The sequence below is a fragment of the Mesocricetus auratus genome, unplaced genomic scaffold (genome assembly GCF_017639785.1).
Source record: "Mesocricetus auratus isolate SY011 unplaced genomic scaffold, BCM_Maur_2.0 Super-Scaffold_100010, whole genome shotgun sequence".
In the NCBI taxonomy this organism is placed as follows: Eukaryota; Metazoa; Chordata; class Mammalia; order Rodentia; family Cricetidae; genus Mesocricetus; species Mesocricetus auratus.
Genome location: NW_024429194.1, coordinates 64518588 through 64534430, shown reverse-complemented (window position 1 = coordinate 64534430; position 15843 = coordinate 64518588). Strand labels below are relative to the sequence as shown.

General features: G+C 55.3%; 1 protein-coding gene and 1 long non-coding RNA gene across 6 annotated transcripts; both read left to right on the top strand.

The window, feature by feature from the left end:
* Positions 1-279: 279 nt before the first annotated feature.
* On the top strand, positions 280-8280 carry Tamalin (trafficking regulator and scaffold protein tamalin). 2 transcript variants are annotated; one of them, XM_005067265.4, is made up of 8 exons: positions 280-647; positions 2592-2641; positions 4522-4576; positions 4677-4779; positions 6038-6131; positions 6233-6299; positions 6467-6533; positions 7052-8280. In XM_005067265.4, the coding sequence occupies exons 1-8, from the start codon at positions 399-401 to the stop codon at positions 7555-7557; spliced, it is 1191 nt and encodes a 396-aa protein (XP_005067322.2). In that variant the 5' UTR covers positions 280-398; the 3' UTR covers positions 7558-8280. The 2 variants fall into 2 exon arrangements, with proteins under 2 accessions (XP_005067322.2, XP_040609713.1); XM_040753779.1 differs by lacking the exons at positions 280-647; positions 2592-2641 and adding an exon at positions 2699-4105.
* A 2463-nt stretch (positions 8281-10743) lies between these two features.
* LOC121142865 lies at positions 10744-15574 on the top strand. 4 transcript variants are annotated; one of them, XR_005879977.1, is made up of 5 exons: positions 10744-10890; positions 10992-11139; positions 11315-11556; positions 12911-14977; positions 15332-15574. It is a non-coding gene; the product is annotated as an uncharacterized LOC121142865 (long non-coding RNA). The 4 variants fall into 4 exon arrangements; XR_005879978.1 differs by having other exon boundaries at positions 10760-11139; positions 12911-13012; positions 14231-14977; XR_005879975.1 differs by having other exon boundaries at positions 10744-11139.
* The last annotated feature ends 269 nt before the right edge of the window (positions 15575-15843 follow it).

Genomic DNA, 15843 nt, shown 5'->3' with positions numbered 1-15843 from the left:
CCATCGCTTATTCCCAAACTTCAAATCTCATCCAATGCGTTTTCACAGACCGCTTCAAGGTAGCTCGTAAACCCCTGCTCGCCCCAGATGTCCTGTCCCTCCTGCTGCCGTGGGCGACTAGGTTTCCCCCACTGAGCGCTCCAGTCCCCCAGAGTTTCCCGAGCACCAGCAGTCTGTGGCGCGTTGTGGGCGGGACTCTCCATAGCAGGTCCCCCCCACCCTCCGGGGCGGTGCCTTGCCTGTCGGGGGCGAGGCCACCGGAGGCCGCTCCCCCCCCGCCTCTCGGGAGTCTATAAAGCAAGGCTACACGCGGCCCGTGGGGCTGGACTCCCACAGCCGTCGCCAACACCAGCAAGTGGGGTGAACGCAGCCTCCGAGGGGCGCAGGGCTCCGGAGCCATGACTCTCCGCCGACTCAGGAAGCTGCAGCAGAAGGAGGAGGCAGCGGCCGCGCCGGACCCCGCTGCCCGGGCTCCCGACTCGGAAGCGGCTCGTGCATCGCCAGCCCCGACCCCCTCGGGCCCCCCAGTTGCCGCCGCCCCGTCCGGAGCCCCGGGGGACGAGCTGTACGCAGCGCTGGAGGACTACCACCCTGCGGAGCTGTACCGCGCGCTCGCCGTGTCCGGGGGCACCCTGCCCCGCCGAAAGGTGCGTTCCCTAACCTGCGTCCCCGGACTCGGTACCCAGTGTTCTTTCGGCAGGACCTGCTCACCCGCAGCAGCTCCTGAAAACTGCTACATTTCAAGCACACTCCAGCCCCCGACCCTGGGCCACCCGCCTCGCTTGGCCCTGTCCTCCAAAGGCGCACACATGCCCACTCCCGGCTCGGAAGGCTATGGCCCCCCGCCACTACGACGCCCCCAGTTCGGTTGGGTCTCCACTGAACTCCACTCCCCACGCGCGGACGCCCCATCTCCTCCCACTCTCCTGCCTTAACTCCGCCCCAGCACCCCCTTTCTCCGGCTCGCTCCATCTGGCACTCTGCCGCCTCCCGCTCAGCCTGCCGGTGTGCAGAAGTCTAGAAACTCTCAGGCCCCCCCCCAAGCACCTCCTGAAGTTGGAGCAGGAAGTGCTAGGGAAGAAATCCCCACCACTTGCCTCAGACAAGTTGAGGGTCCCGGAGTCCTGGGCGGGAGAGAGGCTAATGCCCCCTTACAAGTAGTGCTGCGAATTCCCGAGAACACCCCCTCTGCTGGGACGCCTGGCTTCCTGGGCTCAGGGCCTCACGCTTTGTCCCGCATCTAAGATGCGGGATGCAAGAGCACCGCCCTCCTGACTTCAATCAGGACCGGACGCGGTCGGAGAGGTCACAGGGCAGGAAGGATGCGGGCCGCACCCGCTCCCTCTCTGTGTCTCCCGGTTAGTCTGGCTGTTCCTCTGGCCTGGGACGACCTGAGCGCTCAGATGCTCGGACCCCAGACCCAGGTTAAGAAGGGATGGGTGGCCTTTCCACGCGTCCCCCTCCTTCTCTCCTGGTCCTCGATTCACCACTATACACAATGAACAGCTTGTTGAGAATTTGCATTTTATGAAAATCGGTTTGAAAAACAAAGGGGTCTCTCTGTACTGCCCAGTTCTTCCTCCTTGGCTTATTTGGTTATTGTCCCCACCCTGAGGCTAATCTTTGGTTCTGGAAGAAGAGGGTCCCCTTCTCTTCCTTGCTTTGGGGTGGCTTGGGGGGGGGCTGTTAGGGAGTGTTAACCAGAGCACAACCCAGGAAGGCCTCTAGCTGTTTTGGCACTTTGGGAAAGGGCTGGTCCCGGATGGGACTTCCTCCAAGAACTAAAATCTTAGGAGGGACAGGGGTTGTTTTGGGCTATCTGGAGCCCTGAGGAGTTAGAAGCTGCCTTCTCCAAAAACAAACAAATAAACAGAGTCCCCAGTTTCTCAACTATAGTGTGAGACAAGTTTGACTTGGATTGGTTTAGTTAGTTATTACATACTTTGTCTCAGGAAAAAAAATGCACAGCGTTATCAAGAGTCTTGGGCCTGGAGGACATATGGCCAATTGCGGCTGGCATCCACAGCCGGCCCCCCAGACAAAACTGGTCTTAGGAGCTTTGGTACCTCTTCCACACTCAGGCTGGCATCACCAGCCTCCTGCCCGGGCCCCTGACTCTCTGCTCTCCCAAACTACTATCTGCCTGAACCTTTAAATGGACAGACCTACCTGGCAGGATCCCTGGAGTTAGCACCTTAAGCCCACTGGCCTCCTACCCTTCTTTTCAACTAGGGGAAAGCTCTTGCCTCAGCTTTGGGGCCTGGAAAGCCTGGCCCATCAGACATGATGCCAATGGCAAAGGTCATTCTAGAGTCACAGTCATCCCCAAGTCCCCAAGCAGGTTAGTAGAAGCCAAGAGTTCACCCATGTAGAACCCAGATCAGATGAGTCCCGGAGGTCCCAGGGATGCTGGGACAATAAGAGTAGCTGCACTTGGAAAATAGTTACACCAGCACCAGAGCAGAGGTGAACCTGGGAAGGAAGGCGGGCAGCAGGAAGTGGGGTTCTACATCCAGAGCTGGGGCTCAGGTCCTGCCAGAGAGGGTTTCTCAGCACCTTCTCATAGTCTTTTCTGCCATTTTCCCACCCAGGGCTCAGGATTCCGTTGGAAGAATCTCAGTCAGAGTCCCGAGCAGCAGCGGTGAGTCACCCCCACCCGAAGCCCCTGCTGTGGTCCAGAAAAGTGAGGTGTTGGGGGAGGGGGAGCACCAGGCAGCATCTCAGCCCAGCCCCCTGGGAGGCATCTCCCATGGTTGAGCATGACTTCCCCGCTGGGATTGAGAGGCAGGTGGGGGTGTGGGCTGTATGAAGGGGCGGCAGAATAAGGGGGGCACATTTGAGTCATTAGGTGCTCCTTCACCACCCCCAGTCTCTGCCGGTTGCCTTTTCCTGGGAAGAGCTGGATTAGAGAGAGGTGGAGGGTGGGGAGAAAGCAGGAGACACTGGGGGACAGGCCTCACGTGTCCCCTGTGGCTTCCCTAAGCCAACCCAGCCCATCCCAGTGGGCCCTGGCACTCTCTGACCAGAGGTTTGAGTCTGACACCCCAAACCTCCAGTCCTGTGTGGGTCTCATCCCATGGCTGCACTTGGGTCTGAGATGTGGACAGGACCAGGCGCTCAACTCTAGGACCAGGTCCCCTTTTGCCCATGTCTCATTCTTGATGTGGGCCTGGCTTCCTTTGAGATGGGCCAGCAAACGGTGGCCGACTGGCTAGATTGGCCTGTTTGGCTCTTCAACTAAGAAATACATATGCACACACTTTGAAACTTATTTTAATTCTTTTTGGTTTTGTTTTTCTTGTTTTTGTTTTTGTTTTGAGACAGGGTCTCTCTACAGACCCCTGGCTGTCCTGGAACTTACTCTGTAGACCAGGCTCGCTTAGAACTCACAGAGATCCCCCTGCCTCTACCTCCCAGGTGCAGGGATTAAATGCATACACCTCCATGCCCGACCTATTTTTAATATTTTAAAGGGTTGTAAAAACAAAGAATAATATATGACAGAGGCCACATGGGGCTCACAAAACCTAAAATATTTACCATCTGGCTCTTTGCAGTAAGAGTTCACAGACCCTTGCAGGAACCCAGAGAGCACTGGGACAGACACAAGGCTTCCAGGGCCCCTGCTTCTGCCCCAGAATACACAGGGCCAAAAGCTCTTTTCAAAGAAGGGGAGTGAGCTGCCGGCGTTAGGCGGCAGGGGGTGTGACTCAGGCTAGGCCCTGGAGGCCTGCTCTCCGGGGCCTTCCTGGGGCTGCCAGACTCAAAGGGGCCTTAGGAACCACTTTATTCTGTCTCTGGCTGGCGGGAAGGAAGGGGAGGGGGTGGGCAGAGGAAACTCTGGACTCCCCCAGCAGGCTAGGATCTGGAGGCGTTCCAGACCATTGTGTCCAGCAGGCAGCCTTCAGTTCGGGAAGGGGTGGCCCCAGGCTCCCCTCCCCCAGCCTTCACATCTGGTGGGCTGGCCACACCACAGCTGGGAGGAGCTGTTGTGGTCTGCGCCCAGCCTCGTGACTGGCCCCCGGGGGTGGGGCTGTCTTCTCCCCAAAGCAGCGGAGCCAGGATGCTCCAACCCTGGGGCCAAATTGGGGGCCTCAGTTCCTGAGTGAGTATATGGTCAGACTCACCCGAAGGCTGGGGTGCTGCTGGTGTCACCCCTTTCTCAGGGCCAGCCTTTCCTGATGCCTCCCTCTCCCTGTAGGAGGCTGGTTTACTTCTGTGCAGCTCCCTGAGGCCAATTTCAGTTGGGTTTGGGAAGGGCATTCCAAAAATCTGTGAAGAATGAGCTGTCACTGGAGACTCTGGGTCCTTCTAGATCAGACTTCTACATCTGTGGGGCTGCCACACTCCTGTTTTTGTTACTGTATTTTGAGATAGGCCCTCACTATGTAGGTCAGACGCAAATGGAACATCCTCCTGCCTCAGTCTCTCGAGTGCCAGGATTACAGATTCGGGTCACCATAGCCAGCTCTTCCATACTTCCCTGGGTTCTCGTCATCTCGACCCTTGTGTCTTCTGCAGGAAGGTGCTGACTTTGGAGAAGACGGATAGCCAGACCTTCGGCTTCGAGATCCAGGTGGGAAAAGCTGGCCACAGAGGGGTGAGGGATCTGGTCAGTCTGGAGGGTGAGCTGATCTGCTTGCCTCTGTTCTGAGTCCCCGGTTGCTTGCTCACAGACTTATGGCCTTCACCACCGAGAGGAGCAGCGCGTAGAGATGGTAACCTTCGTCTGCCGAGTTCACGAGTCCAGCCCTGCTCAACTGGCTGGGCTCACACCAGGTAGATAGACGCCGAGCCCAGACTACAGGGCTCTGGGACAGTGTATAACTTTACTCCTAAGCAGAGGGGTATTTTTTTTTCTCCTTTATCCTCCAACTTGGAGAAGGCCAGAAGGATGAATAGAATCTGTACTCTGGATTTGGGCACACTGGCTGTGTAGTGTTGGACCCTGTGCACTTCTTTTACAAAGTGGGACAGGCAACAGTGTGGTGACAAGGTTCCCTGAGTGCAGGGTGGAGCCAGAGAAAGACGCTATTTCTGCGCAGCTGTTCTGCCTCCTGGCAGCTGTGCAGTTCAGCTGGGCAGAATCTGGTAGAAAAGTACTCTACCAGGTCTGCCTCAAAATGGTCCATGAGGAACTATCTTCCTACTCCGGCTGGGACACCTGTGCTGTGTCCTTCATCAAGGAAATGATGCTCCAGCAAGAGACCCTGAAGTTAGGGTACCAGTCCGGGGCGTCCCGAGATTACAGGAATCCACACCCATTCTGTACTTTCTTTCTTGTCCACATACCAGCAATACTTTGCTGGGTAGTTCCTGGTTGTCTTTGGTGTAGCCATAGCCAGGATCCATATCGGATTTTTTTTAAGATGGCAAACAAGCACTTAAAGTCTGCAGCATGCCCTGCCTAGGGTCAGGGCCTGACCCGATTCAAAAGCTAAAGGCTCGCATGCCTAGAGCCAGGGCCAGCTTCCAGTTGGGCACTAACCCTGTGCCTTCCCTGTATTGAATGAGTCTAAGACAGGTGTGGGCCAAACAGAAGCAGCTAACTCCAGAAGGAGCATGGGAACCCAGGAGGGCTGTGTGCTGGGGGATAGCTTCCTGAGGGGTGTCCCTGATAATCTACTTCTTCTCAGGTCCCGGCACCGAGCCTAGGTCACTGTCCAGTCAAGCTGGTGGTTTCTGTGCTGGGAGAAATGCCTATGGTTTTGTGCACTTTTGTTGTTGTTATTGTTCTTTTGAGACAGGGTTTCTCTGTGTAGCCCTGGCTGTCCTGGAACTCACTCTGTAGACCAGGCTGGTCTTGAACTCACAGAGATCTGTCTGCCTCTGCCTCCTGAGTGCTGAGATTAAAAACATGCACCACCACGCCCAGCTAGGTTCTGTGTATTTTGAGTGGGGTAAAAGAGATGCCCAGGTCTCCCCACCCCTGTGGAAGGGAGTTCAGGAGTAGTTCTCCATGTTACCATTTTGCCTTCTGTCTGGAATCCTCCCTTCATGCCCTGGGAGACTGGGTGCTGACTTCTCTTCCCGGCAGGGGACACCATTGCCAGTGTCAACGGCCTGAATGTGGAAGGCATCCGGCACCGGGAGATTGTTGATATCATCAAGGCGTCTGGCAACGTTCTCAGGTATCCATGTCTTGGTGCAGCACCTAAGCGCTCCTGAGCTCAGCCTTGTGGCATTCCCTCAGCCTTCAGGCTCGCTCAGCTTTGTCCCCTCAATCCCTCAGACTGGAAACTCTGTATGGGACGTCCATCCGGAAGGCAGAACTGGAGGCGCGCCTGCAGTACCTCAAGGTGGGACCCAGCACATCCAGGTTTCACCCTATTTTTCCCATCCCCTGGCTTTGAGGCCAGCTCCTTCAAGGACGCCTTCACCTTCCTCAGCCTCCCTTGATCCGTGTGTCCCCACATCCTGCTGGTCTCCTGCTTAGTCCTGACAGTTGGCTGCATGTGTCTTACAGCAAACCCTGTATGAGAAGTGGGGGGAATACCGGTCCCTCATGGTTCAGGAGCAGCGGCTAGTTCATGGTGAGTAGGTCGGGACATCCTCACAGACATCCCCACCCGCACTCCCCTCTTAGAACTAGCTGGCTGCTGGCTGCTGGCTCCACGGTGAAGAGCCTGGAGTTATACGTTGCCCAAAGCTGATACTGTTCTGTTCTCACAGTCGCTCACCGGAGGTTAGGATTGAGCATTGCCTTTAATCCCAGCACTTGGAGGCAGAGGCAGGGGGGATCTCTGAGAGTCCGAGGCCAGCCTGGTCTACATTAGAGAGTCCCAGGACAGCTAGGGCTATGTGGAGAGAGACCTTGTCTCCAAAAAGAAGCAGCAGCAGCAGCTTGCGTGTGTCATTCCTTTCTGTGGCCTGCCTTTCTGTCCCTAAGTGACACTCTTGAGTTTATTAACGCCAGCTTTACAGCCAGAAAAGCTGGGGCTCAGGGCCCACATAGGAAAGAACTGGACATCCTGCCCATGCCTTCTGACCCTTAGCCTACGGCGCTTGGGCCCCAGGATTCAGGAAGCACCGTGGTCTTCTGTCCCCACAGGCCTGGTGGTGAAGGACCCAAGCATCTATGACACACTGGAGTCCGTGCGCTCCTGCCTCTACGGAGCTGGCCTGCTCCCTGGCTCCCTGCCCTTTGGGCCTCTGCTCGCTGCTCCTGGGGGTCCCCGCGGGAGCGTGCGGCGAGCCAAGGGGGACACTGAAGACGCAGTGTACCACACGTGCTTTTTCCGGGGCGGCGAGCCACAGGCGCTGCCACCCCCGCCGCCCCCCGCGCGCATGCCAGGCCCCGGCTCCGCCGAGGCCCCGGCGTCAGTGCTGTGTCCCGCACCCCGCGCCACGCTCAGCCGCAGTGCCAGTGTGCGGTGCGCGGGCCCGGGCGGGGGTGGCGGCGGGGGCGCGCCGGGCGCGCTCTGGACTGAGGCCCGCGAGCAGGCCCTGTGTGGCGCTGGCCTACGCAAGACCAAGTACCGCAGCTTCCGCCGGCGGCTGCTCAAGTTCATCCCCGGACTCAACCGCTCCCTGGAGGAAGAGGAGAGCCAGCTGTAAGGGGCGCGGGTGGGCACGCGGGAGGTATTTATTTATTTATTCATCATAACAGTCAATGCAAAAAGTGGGGGCAGTAGTGCCTGTCCAAGGACCCCAGGAGCCCAAAGCTGCGGGAGAGGGTCCTTGCTAGCTCTGGCCAGTCAGGCCGGTTCACGGCTTGTCTCTTCTGAGAAAAAAAGGGAGCCCGGCTGCTTTCTTTTCCTCTCCCCCCCCCCCACTGCAACAGGATCTCTGCAGGGGGAGAATAGACACTGGGAGTTGGGAGAGGTCTGGGGGACCAAAGAGGGCTGTGCCAGCCTGCAGTCTGGGTCAGTTGTGCCTTGTGGGGCCCTGTCCCAAGAAGCCCTCGGCTTTACTTGTTCCCCAACCCTTTGTCTGGGTAGAGGGGATCCATGATGGGGGGGTCATTCCCCACCCTACACATACAGATGGACGGACGGACTGACAGACACACACACACACACCAATGAACCAGTGGTCCCCAAGGGGGCAAGGTGCTGGTTCCCTCCCTTCAGCCTTGACCCCCAAGGGCTTAACCCCTCTCCAGGGGCCTGTAACTAAGTGGGTCCTGCCAGGCAGGGGTCCTGGGTTCTGTGCCCCTTGGGGAACAGGAATGAGTTACTTCAGGTGGGGTGGGGCAGCCTGGACTGTACCACCGTTTTGGTTTTTTTTGCGTATGTTGCTTCTGAACCACAAACTGTATAAAATTGATGGTTTTTTGCATCTGTGTCAGCGTGGTAACTGCCTGTGGGGGAGGACTGTGCTCAGGCAAGCTCTGACTCCATGCAGCCCCCCTCCAAACAGGCTGCATTTTCCATCTTGCTTTTAGCCTGGAGCCAGGGAAATTGTCTAGGGGATTTTAATGAACGTGTACAGGCCTGAACTGAGGCCCCACGCCTCTTCCGTACCTGGGCCTCCTCTTCAGGTACACTTTTGGAACTTTCCTCCCCAGATGCCATAGGCATAGGGGTCAATTGTCTAAAGTTCCTTGCTGTCCCTGTGGGAAAGCCTGCCTCACCAGGGAGAGCACCTGAGGTCTGCCTTGAGTAGAAGATAGATCCACAGACAGCCAGTGTCCACCCAACCCTGGCACTCCATTCTCATAGAACTCAGTGTTTCCAGTCCCCACATGCTTCGCACCTGGGAATCCTGGGGACTCATTTCTGGGTCCCATGCTGCTCTGAATGTTGGCTACAGACACCTCTTGAGGCTTGGGATTGGCTTTTCCATGAGTGACTCCTTCAGGATTTGATCTACCTCCCTAAGGCCTGCCCACTCAGTCAGATGTGGCCATGCCCTGTGTGACACAGTGGGTCACCATCCGGAAGTGTCTCAACTTTTGTGGGTTTAGTGTTTGGCCTGTCCTCCCCACTCAAGGATGTGCGCTTCTTGCAACAGGGCCCAGGAGGGGCTCTGTTTTATTCACTGCTCTATCCCTGCCCAATCCTAGTACACAAGGCCCTCTATACAGTGTGCTCCGAATTAGCTCTAGACTGTCACCACAACCTGCTGAGTGACAGACTCGGGGTAGTCACAGCAAGCTAGCAGCAGAGCAGGGCCTGGCCCCTATGACTCCCACTCCATGGCAGTGACGAGCATCCGTGGTGGCTTTGAGAGAAGTCTGGGTGGACCCCACTCCATACACTGTGCTTTCCTTCGTGTGTGGGCCCCACCTCTTCCTCATTCGTGTCAAGCATCCTCCACACAACAGTCAGTTGGCCCTTTCGAAAGCAAGCCCAGAGATGGTACCCGACCACTTGGGAGGTGGAGGCAGAAGGATCAAAGAGGTCAAGACCAGCTTCAGTTAGCTACACAGAAAGTTAGGCCAGCCTGGGCGACATGAGACGACCTTGTTTCAAAAAGGAAAAAAAATCAGGGTTCAGTAAAATGTCTCAGCAAGTAAAAGCACATGTCGCATAAATCTGATGATCGGAGTTTGATGCCCGGAACCCCAACAAAAGAAAAGAACCAACTCCTGAAAGTTTTTTTCTGGCACCAACTGGCTGCGGGGGTACATGTACAACTGTACGAAACACATAAGTCTCTCTCTCTCACATACACACACTTAAAAAATGCACTTTTTTGTTGTTGTTCAAGACAGGGTTTCTTTATATAGCCTTGGGTCCTGTCCTGGAACTTGCTCTGTAGACTAGGCTGACCTCAACCTCACAGAGATCCACCTGCCTCTGCCTCCTGAGTGCTGGGATTACAAGCATGTAATTTTTTCTTTTTAAAAGTAAATCGAATCTCAACTCTCTGCTTCAAACCCATCACAGCGTCCCCTGGAAGAAAAACACGAAGTCTGAGCTCTTTGCCATGGCCTGCCCATCACCTCACTCTTAAGAGGTCACATCACCACATGGGTCCAGTCATCCAGCCATTGGAACCCTTGTGTGGTGCATACATCTGGCCACACTCTGTTGGGATGGTTTGCATGAGACCTTACAGAATCTTCTCTTTGAATTTTTTCTCCTTTCACGCCACTGGCATGTAAACCAAACTATCTGCTCCTATTCCTAACTCTGCCTTGGGTCTCTGGCCTCTGGTCTCTCTACTTATGCTGTTCCCTCTCCTTTGACTTTTCTGGGTTGATTCCTTGTCCTGAGATCCCAACTTCACACACCCCCTCAAATATTTTTCTGAGCCTACTGGTATCAATCTCTGTCCCCATTATTCTTTATCTCAAGCTGTTTGTTTTCTTTATGGCACTTTCTCTAGCTTAGTAATCACACTGACTTCTTGTATTGATATTCTTGTGTCTGTCTCTTGCCACGGTTGGAGGAGGTACAAAGCCTTACCTAAAGTTGTACCTCAGGGCTGGGGCGTGGCTCAGCGTCAGAGACTCCATGTGTGAGGTCCTGTGTTCAGTCCTTATCATGGTGATAAACAAGGAAGACAAAAAACCAACTTGTGAGCAGTTATTACTGCTGCCCCCGAAGGGCCTCATCCAAGGCCCCCCCTCAAGTGCCGTGCCTACTGGGAGCACAGCTGGATAAGGGGAAACCCTGCCTCTCCATCTGTCAGCCCCAGTTGGGGACAGACGGCCCCTCCTCTGCTTCACCTGCAGCTGGCACCTATGGGCTCCTCCTACAATGTCCCTGTGGGGCTGGGCAGTGGCTGTCATGGTAGCACCTGCATCTTGCCACTGTGGTTTCCTGGTTTGGGAAGGGAAGACATTTGAAGAGGAAACCAGCTTTCCCTTGCTCTTGTGTTTGAACAGCTGCTTGCAGTGAGGCTGTTGTGCGTCCTTAGGGCTCAGGGCTGGAGGAGGAGCCCTCACACACCTTTGTTCCCAGAGCCCATGGCTGCCAGGAGACCAGCTGCCTGGTACAGGTCAGCCCTTGCTTGGTGTACGGGGTTCCTGGACCTCCCTGGCTTCCTCCTGAGTGTGTTCCCGACCCACTGTCACCAGTCTGTCCCCACTGCCTCGCCAGGCAACTGGTCTCAGCAGTGATGTCCCAGGCTGAAAGGGCTCCTGCCCAGCTGGTCCTCTACACCCAGGAGAGCGGGAGAGTGGTCCAGGGTGGGACCAGATCCCACCTCTCAGCTGATGGATGACGGCACCAGCCTCCTGCCGTGTAGGTGGGTGACAGGGAGTGACTAATGTGTGAGCTGTGTTGCTAAAAATTAACCCAGGGATCGTGTTTGGCGGAGGGGGTGGGGGTGTGTGGAAAGGAGCAGGGACTGCAATACTGTGTGGTTGGTATCCCCCGCCCTGCCTCCCTCCCCTTCCTACCAGCCTTCTGCTCTGCCCCAGGCTACAAGGGGCCCCCAGAAATTCCAGGGAGGAAAGTGGGTTCCACTGAAGGTGTCACGTGTGACCAGAAAAGATACGGCCCTTCAGATGAGATTCCGTCCGAGGTCGCCACAGAGCTGGGCATCTGCCGCATCTCTCCAACATAACTTCTGACCCCAGGATCTCCTAGGTCCTGTCCCCTCCACACTGGGCCAGAGAGAGGAGGCTTCCTGGAGGAGGGGCAGGGTCAAAGAGACCCTGAGGTGAGGAATGGGGTGAGCCTGTAAAACTGTAAGGCTCACTTGTGGGAGGACAGTGGAGATGGGGGGGGGTAAACGAAAGGTGGGACTTGAAAGAGCAGAGGAACCGGATCTCAGAGGGAGGAAGGCATTCAGAGGGGGACCAGAGTCCCATGTGAATGAGAACGTTCCCACTAAGGTAGGGAAGAGGGGTGGGCTCTCAGAACATGGTTCGGGGGCACATGTAAGGGCCTTGGGTGTGGAAAAGGGCTTTGTTGGCACACATAAAAATGTCTGCTGAAGCCGGGCGGTGGTGGCGCACGCCTTTAATCCCAGCACTCGGGAGGCAGAGGCAGGTGGATCTCTGTGAGTTCGAGGCCAGGCTGGACTGACAGCCTCCAAAACAATACAGAGAAACCCTGTTTCGTAAAACCAAAAAAAAAAAAAAAAAAAAGTCTGTTGAAGCCGGGCGTTGGTGGCACATGTCTTTACTGCCAGCACTCAGGAGGCAGAGGTAGGTGGATCTCTGTGAGTTCGAGGCCAGCCTGGTCTACAGAGCGAGTTCCAGGACAGCCTCCAAAACAATACAGAGAAACCCTGTCTCAAAAAAAAAAAATCTGCTGAAGAAGCGACTTCACAATCCTTTAGGTTCCGCCAGAAAACCACACCAGAGAACTTAAGAGGGGTGACAGCAAGAGCAGAGGCGAGACCTAGGAGGTCCTTTCTGCTCACCAGACAAGGGGTGGAGCTGGAGAAATGAGGGACACACGGGATTCCCCAAGGTCAGCAGAGGCGGCAAGTTTTGTCTGGGGGACGGCTGCCTGGTTCTGCATCGATGGGCAGATGAAATGACTTTAAAGTGGAAATGATGTGCTGCTCGGGAGAGGCGACAGAGTTCTGGAACTGAGATGAGATGAGATGAGACACTTGCGAGTAGGACAGGGTGCAGCCCCCTGGTGGTGACCTTGGAACACTACACCTCTGGGCCCTGCTCACACAGCATCTCTCTCCTGTGGCCTCTCCAATATCAGGCGCCACACTCCAAGAATCTTGAGCCTTCCTTGTCCGCTAGTCTTTTATCGGAATCACTCTGATGTCCTCCTATCTGGTCCCCATTGCTTCTCCTTATGTCTCATAGCCTACAGGCTATCAAGGGAGGGACCCTCCTCCATTCACCTCTGCTTCCTGGGCCTGGCACTGAGCGGAGATCCAACAGTAGAGATCGGAGGCGGCCCTGTCCCTGTGGAGGGACAGAGAACAAACCCAGAACACTGAACACACTTGATTTTCACCAACATGGTTGGAGTCTGAGAGTTCCCACCCTTCACTGGGCAGGAGGAGCTACGCTTGCTGACCTGCCACTGAATTTCTACCCTAGGGAGACCTCGCCTTCGGCCAGTTTCCCTCCTGGAAGCCGGCGGTTCGAGAGAGAACATACACATTTATACAAAAAGTAAAAGTGAAACAAGTGTCGCCTTTGGTGAGCCCCTCTCCCAACAGCTCCTGGAGGGTCACATAGACTCACTCAAGATTCTTGGGTCCACATGGCAAGCCCATAGTGTGGCAGTCCCAGCTGTACAGCAAACACAGTACTGTCTGGAATTCTCCAGATTCCTCTTTTGTGGAAGGTCAGCTCGAACCCTGCTTTCTATGGTCAAACAAGCACCAGCTTGGTGGTTAGATTGCCACACATTTCACAGCACTTGTCAGCCCCTCCCCCACCGCCTCCCTTTACCCTTTTCTGGTCCAGGGGCTCTAGGTTGGACCAGTGCGTTTGCGTTTTTCAAATTACCCCAAAGCTGGGTAGCGCGGTGGGCACCTGTGGTTCCGGCTACTTGGGAGGCTGGCACAGGAGCGCCGAAGTCAGCTTGGACAACGTGGAAAGATCCCAGATAATGGGGGTGGGGAGGAGAAGGAGAAGGCAGCGCCGTTTATAGTCCCATCACTCCAGAGGCTGAGGCAGGAGGATCTCAAGTTTGGCCTGGGCTGCAGAATTGAGACCCTGTCTTAGAAAGCAACATAAAAACAAATAATACCAAGAAAAAAAAACATCAGCTATTATGTAAGGATGTATTGATAAGTGTTGAATGTAGATTACACTAGGCTTAAACCCATTCCCACCAACACCGTGAACTGCAAATTCTGACTGAGTAATGGGGTGCATCTGCTCTTGGGTGTGGGAGACCAGGGGACCTAAGGCTCCCACTGGCACAGAACCCCTCTATGCTGTTGGCCACCTCTCTCACAGACTGGATGCAGCTGTTGGAAGGCTAGGATGCCTTTGGAGACACTGGCATCTCCACCCAGTTGGATGCTTGGGGGTCACAACTAGCTGGATGCAGCCAGTGAGGAGGTGGACGCCAGGGCAGAAGCCCACAGCAGGTTGGGGCTCGTCTGTACATAAACAATTAAGCCTTGGGAGGAAGAACTCAGATTCGTCCTGGTGCCGGGAGTTTGTGCCCCAGCAGCTGCGAGCGAGACTTCAGGGCTGACATGCAAGTTCTGGACTTGGTTAAAATGGAGTGGAATAAGGAGGCGACACCCCAGTAGAGTCAGCTGAGCATCGCCCTCACCACCCTCGCCCATCCTTGGGCTGAGAGGCTGACGGCTGAATTGCAAAGGCAGGCTCTGTCCTGGAGGCGGAGCCGCCACGAGTATGGTGTGGGTGGACATGAGGACTCTGCCTTGTGTTTCACAGGGAGCTGGCAGGGAAGCAGGGGGCGAAGCCTAAGTGAGTAACCGCCGCCCGCCCTGCAGCAGCCGATCTCAATGCCTAAGAAGTCCAGAGATGTGACAACGGCCCTCTCCGCCTCTGCTGCGCCCTTCTTGTCCTTGCACAAGTCAGACCCTTCTTGCACAGCTGGGTCCTTCTTGCACACCCGGGCCCTCTTTGCCACGTCCACCCCACTCTATGCCTCCGTTGGCCTCCCGCCGCACACTCATCGCGTTCCCCCGAGGGGATAACCTCCCTCCCACTTCTAGCCCCAGCTTGGAGGCACCCATTTCTCACTGGCCCTGAGCGGTGGGCCGGGCGAGGGTTGTGGTCCCAGGCAGAGCGGCAGGGCGGCGTCGCCCTCTGCTGGCATACTTGGGCACTGCTCCCCCTCAACACCTGGCCCCCGGTTTCTGGGTTGGAGTTCCTTCTTTGACTTCTACTAGGTCTATTTTTTATTTTATTTTATTTTATTTTATTGAGATCTGGTTTCATCACCCCATCACAGAATATATCGACTTCAGTCTGTCTTCTTTTTAAATTGTATTATGTTTTATTTATTTATCTACCATGTGTGTCGAGGTCAGAGGATAACCTGTGGGAGTCGGTTCTCTCCTTTCACCATGTGAGTCTTGAGGATCAACCTGAGGTTGCCGCGCTTGCTGGCAAGTGCCCTTCCCACCCGAGTCATCTCGCCAGCCCTTGCAGCCCGTTTTCTAAGCGTAAAATAAGGTAAATGGGGTATTTGTATTAAATGCTGTGTCCTGCCTTTTTCTTTTACTCTCCAAAAGCCTGGGCTCTGAAGCCAGGCAAACAGACTGGAGTCCTTGTCCTGTGAAATCGCTTTCCCTGCCCACCCGTGAGTACCTTCTTCAGCGCAGGAGGGCACACCGCACAGGCTAAGGGCAAGTAACACAGCGCCATTCCAGGTCACCGTCCATGGTGGGATTGGTCTCCAGCAGGTTACCTGGCCCTGCAAGCCCACGTGGTGCTCTTCCTGGTGTGCCATCAAGGGAAGAAAGTGGGAGGTCACTGCCTCTTTGACCTGGCTGCCTTCCCAGCCCTGTGTCCTCATTGTTTTTCCAGCGCACCTGGCGTTTCCCCGACACAGCGCCTTCTGACTCTTCCTCTGTCCCCCTGGCCTTTCCCAGAGAGTGGCGTGTTTCTCATGTCACCTAGGCCCTGCTACTCCGTTGCCTCCCAGAAGCCAGGATATCCTCGGTCGTTGAACTCTCTGGCACTCTTTTGCTGTTCCCCAGACTCTTTTTTTTTTCTTCCCCTTCCTGTTTGGGTTGTTGCACTTTTTATTAAAAGGCATTCTGGCATATATATTTTTGTCTAGGTTCCTTTATTAGAATAGGACTGTATCTCTATGAAAGGCCCTGTTTTTTATTTATTTATTTTTAAGATTTATTTATTATGTATACAGTATTCCGTCTGCATGTATATCCACAGGCCAGAAGAGGGCACTAGACCTCATTACAGATGGCTGTGAGCCACCATGTGGTTGCTGGGAATTGAGCTGAGGACCCCTGGAAGAGCATGCAGTGCTCTTAACCTCTGAGCCATCTCTCCAGCCCCAAGGCCCTGGGGGTTTT

Bases quoted from the DNA above. Each gene is read 5' to 3' on its own strand.
- Tamalin (XM_005067265.4), top strand. From the start codon at position 399: ATGACTCTCCGCCGACTCAGGAAGCTGCAGCAGAAGGAGGAGGCAGCG. The intron at 6,132-6,232 runs GTATCCATGTCT...TCAATCCCTCAG, and splicing joins GCGTCTGGCAACGTTCTCAG to ACTGGAAACTCTGTATGGGA. The intron at 6,300-6,466 runs GTGGGACCCAGC...TGTGTCTTACAG, and splicing joins CGCGCCTGCAGTACCTCAAG to CAAACCCTGTATGAGAAGTG.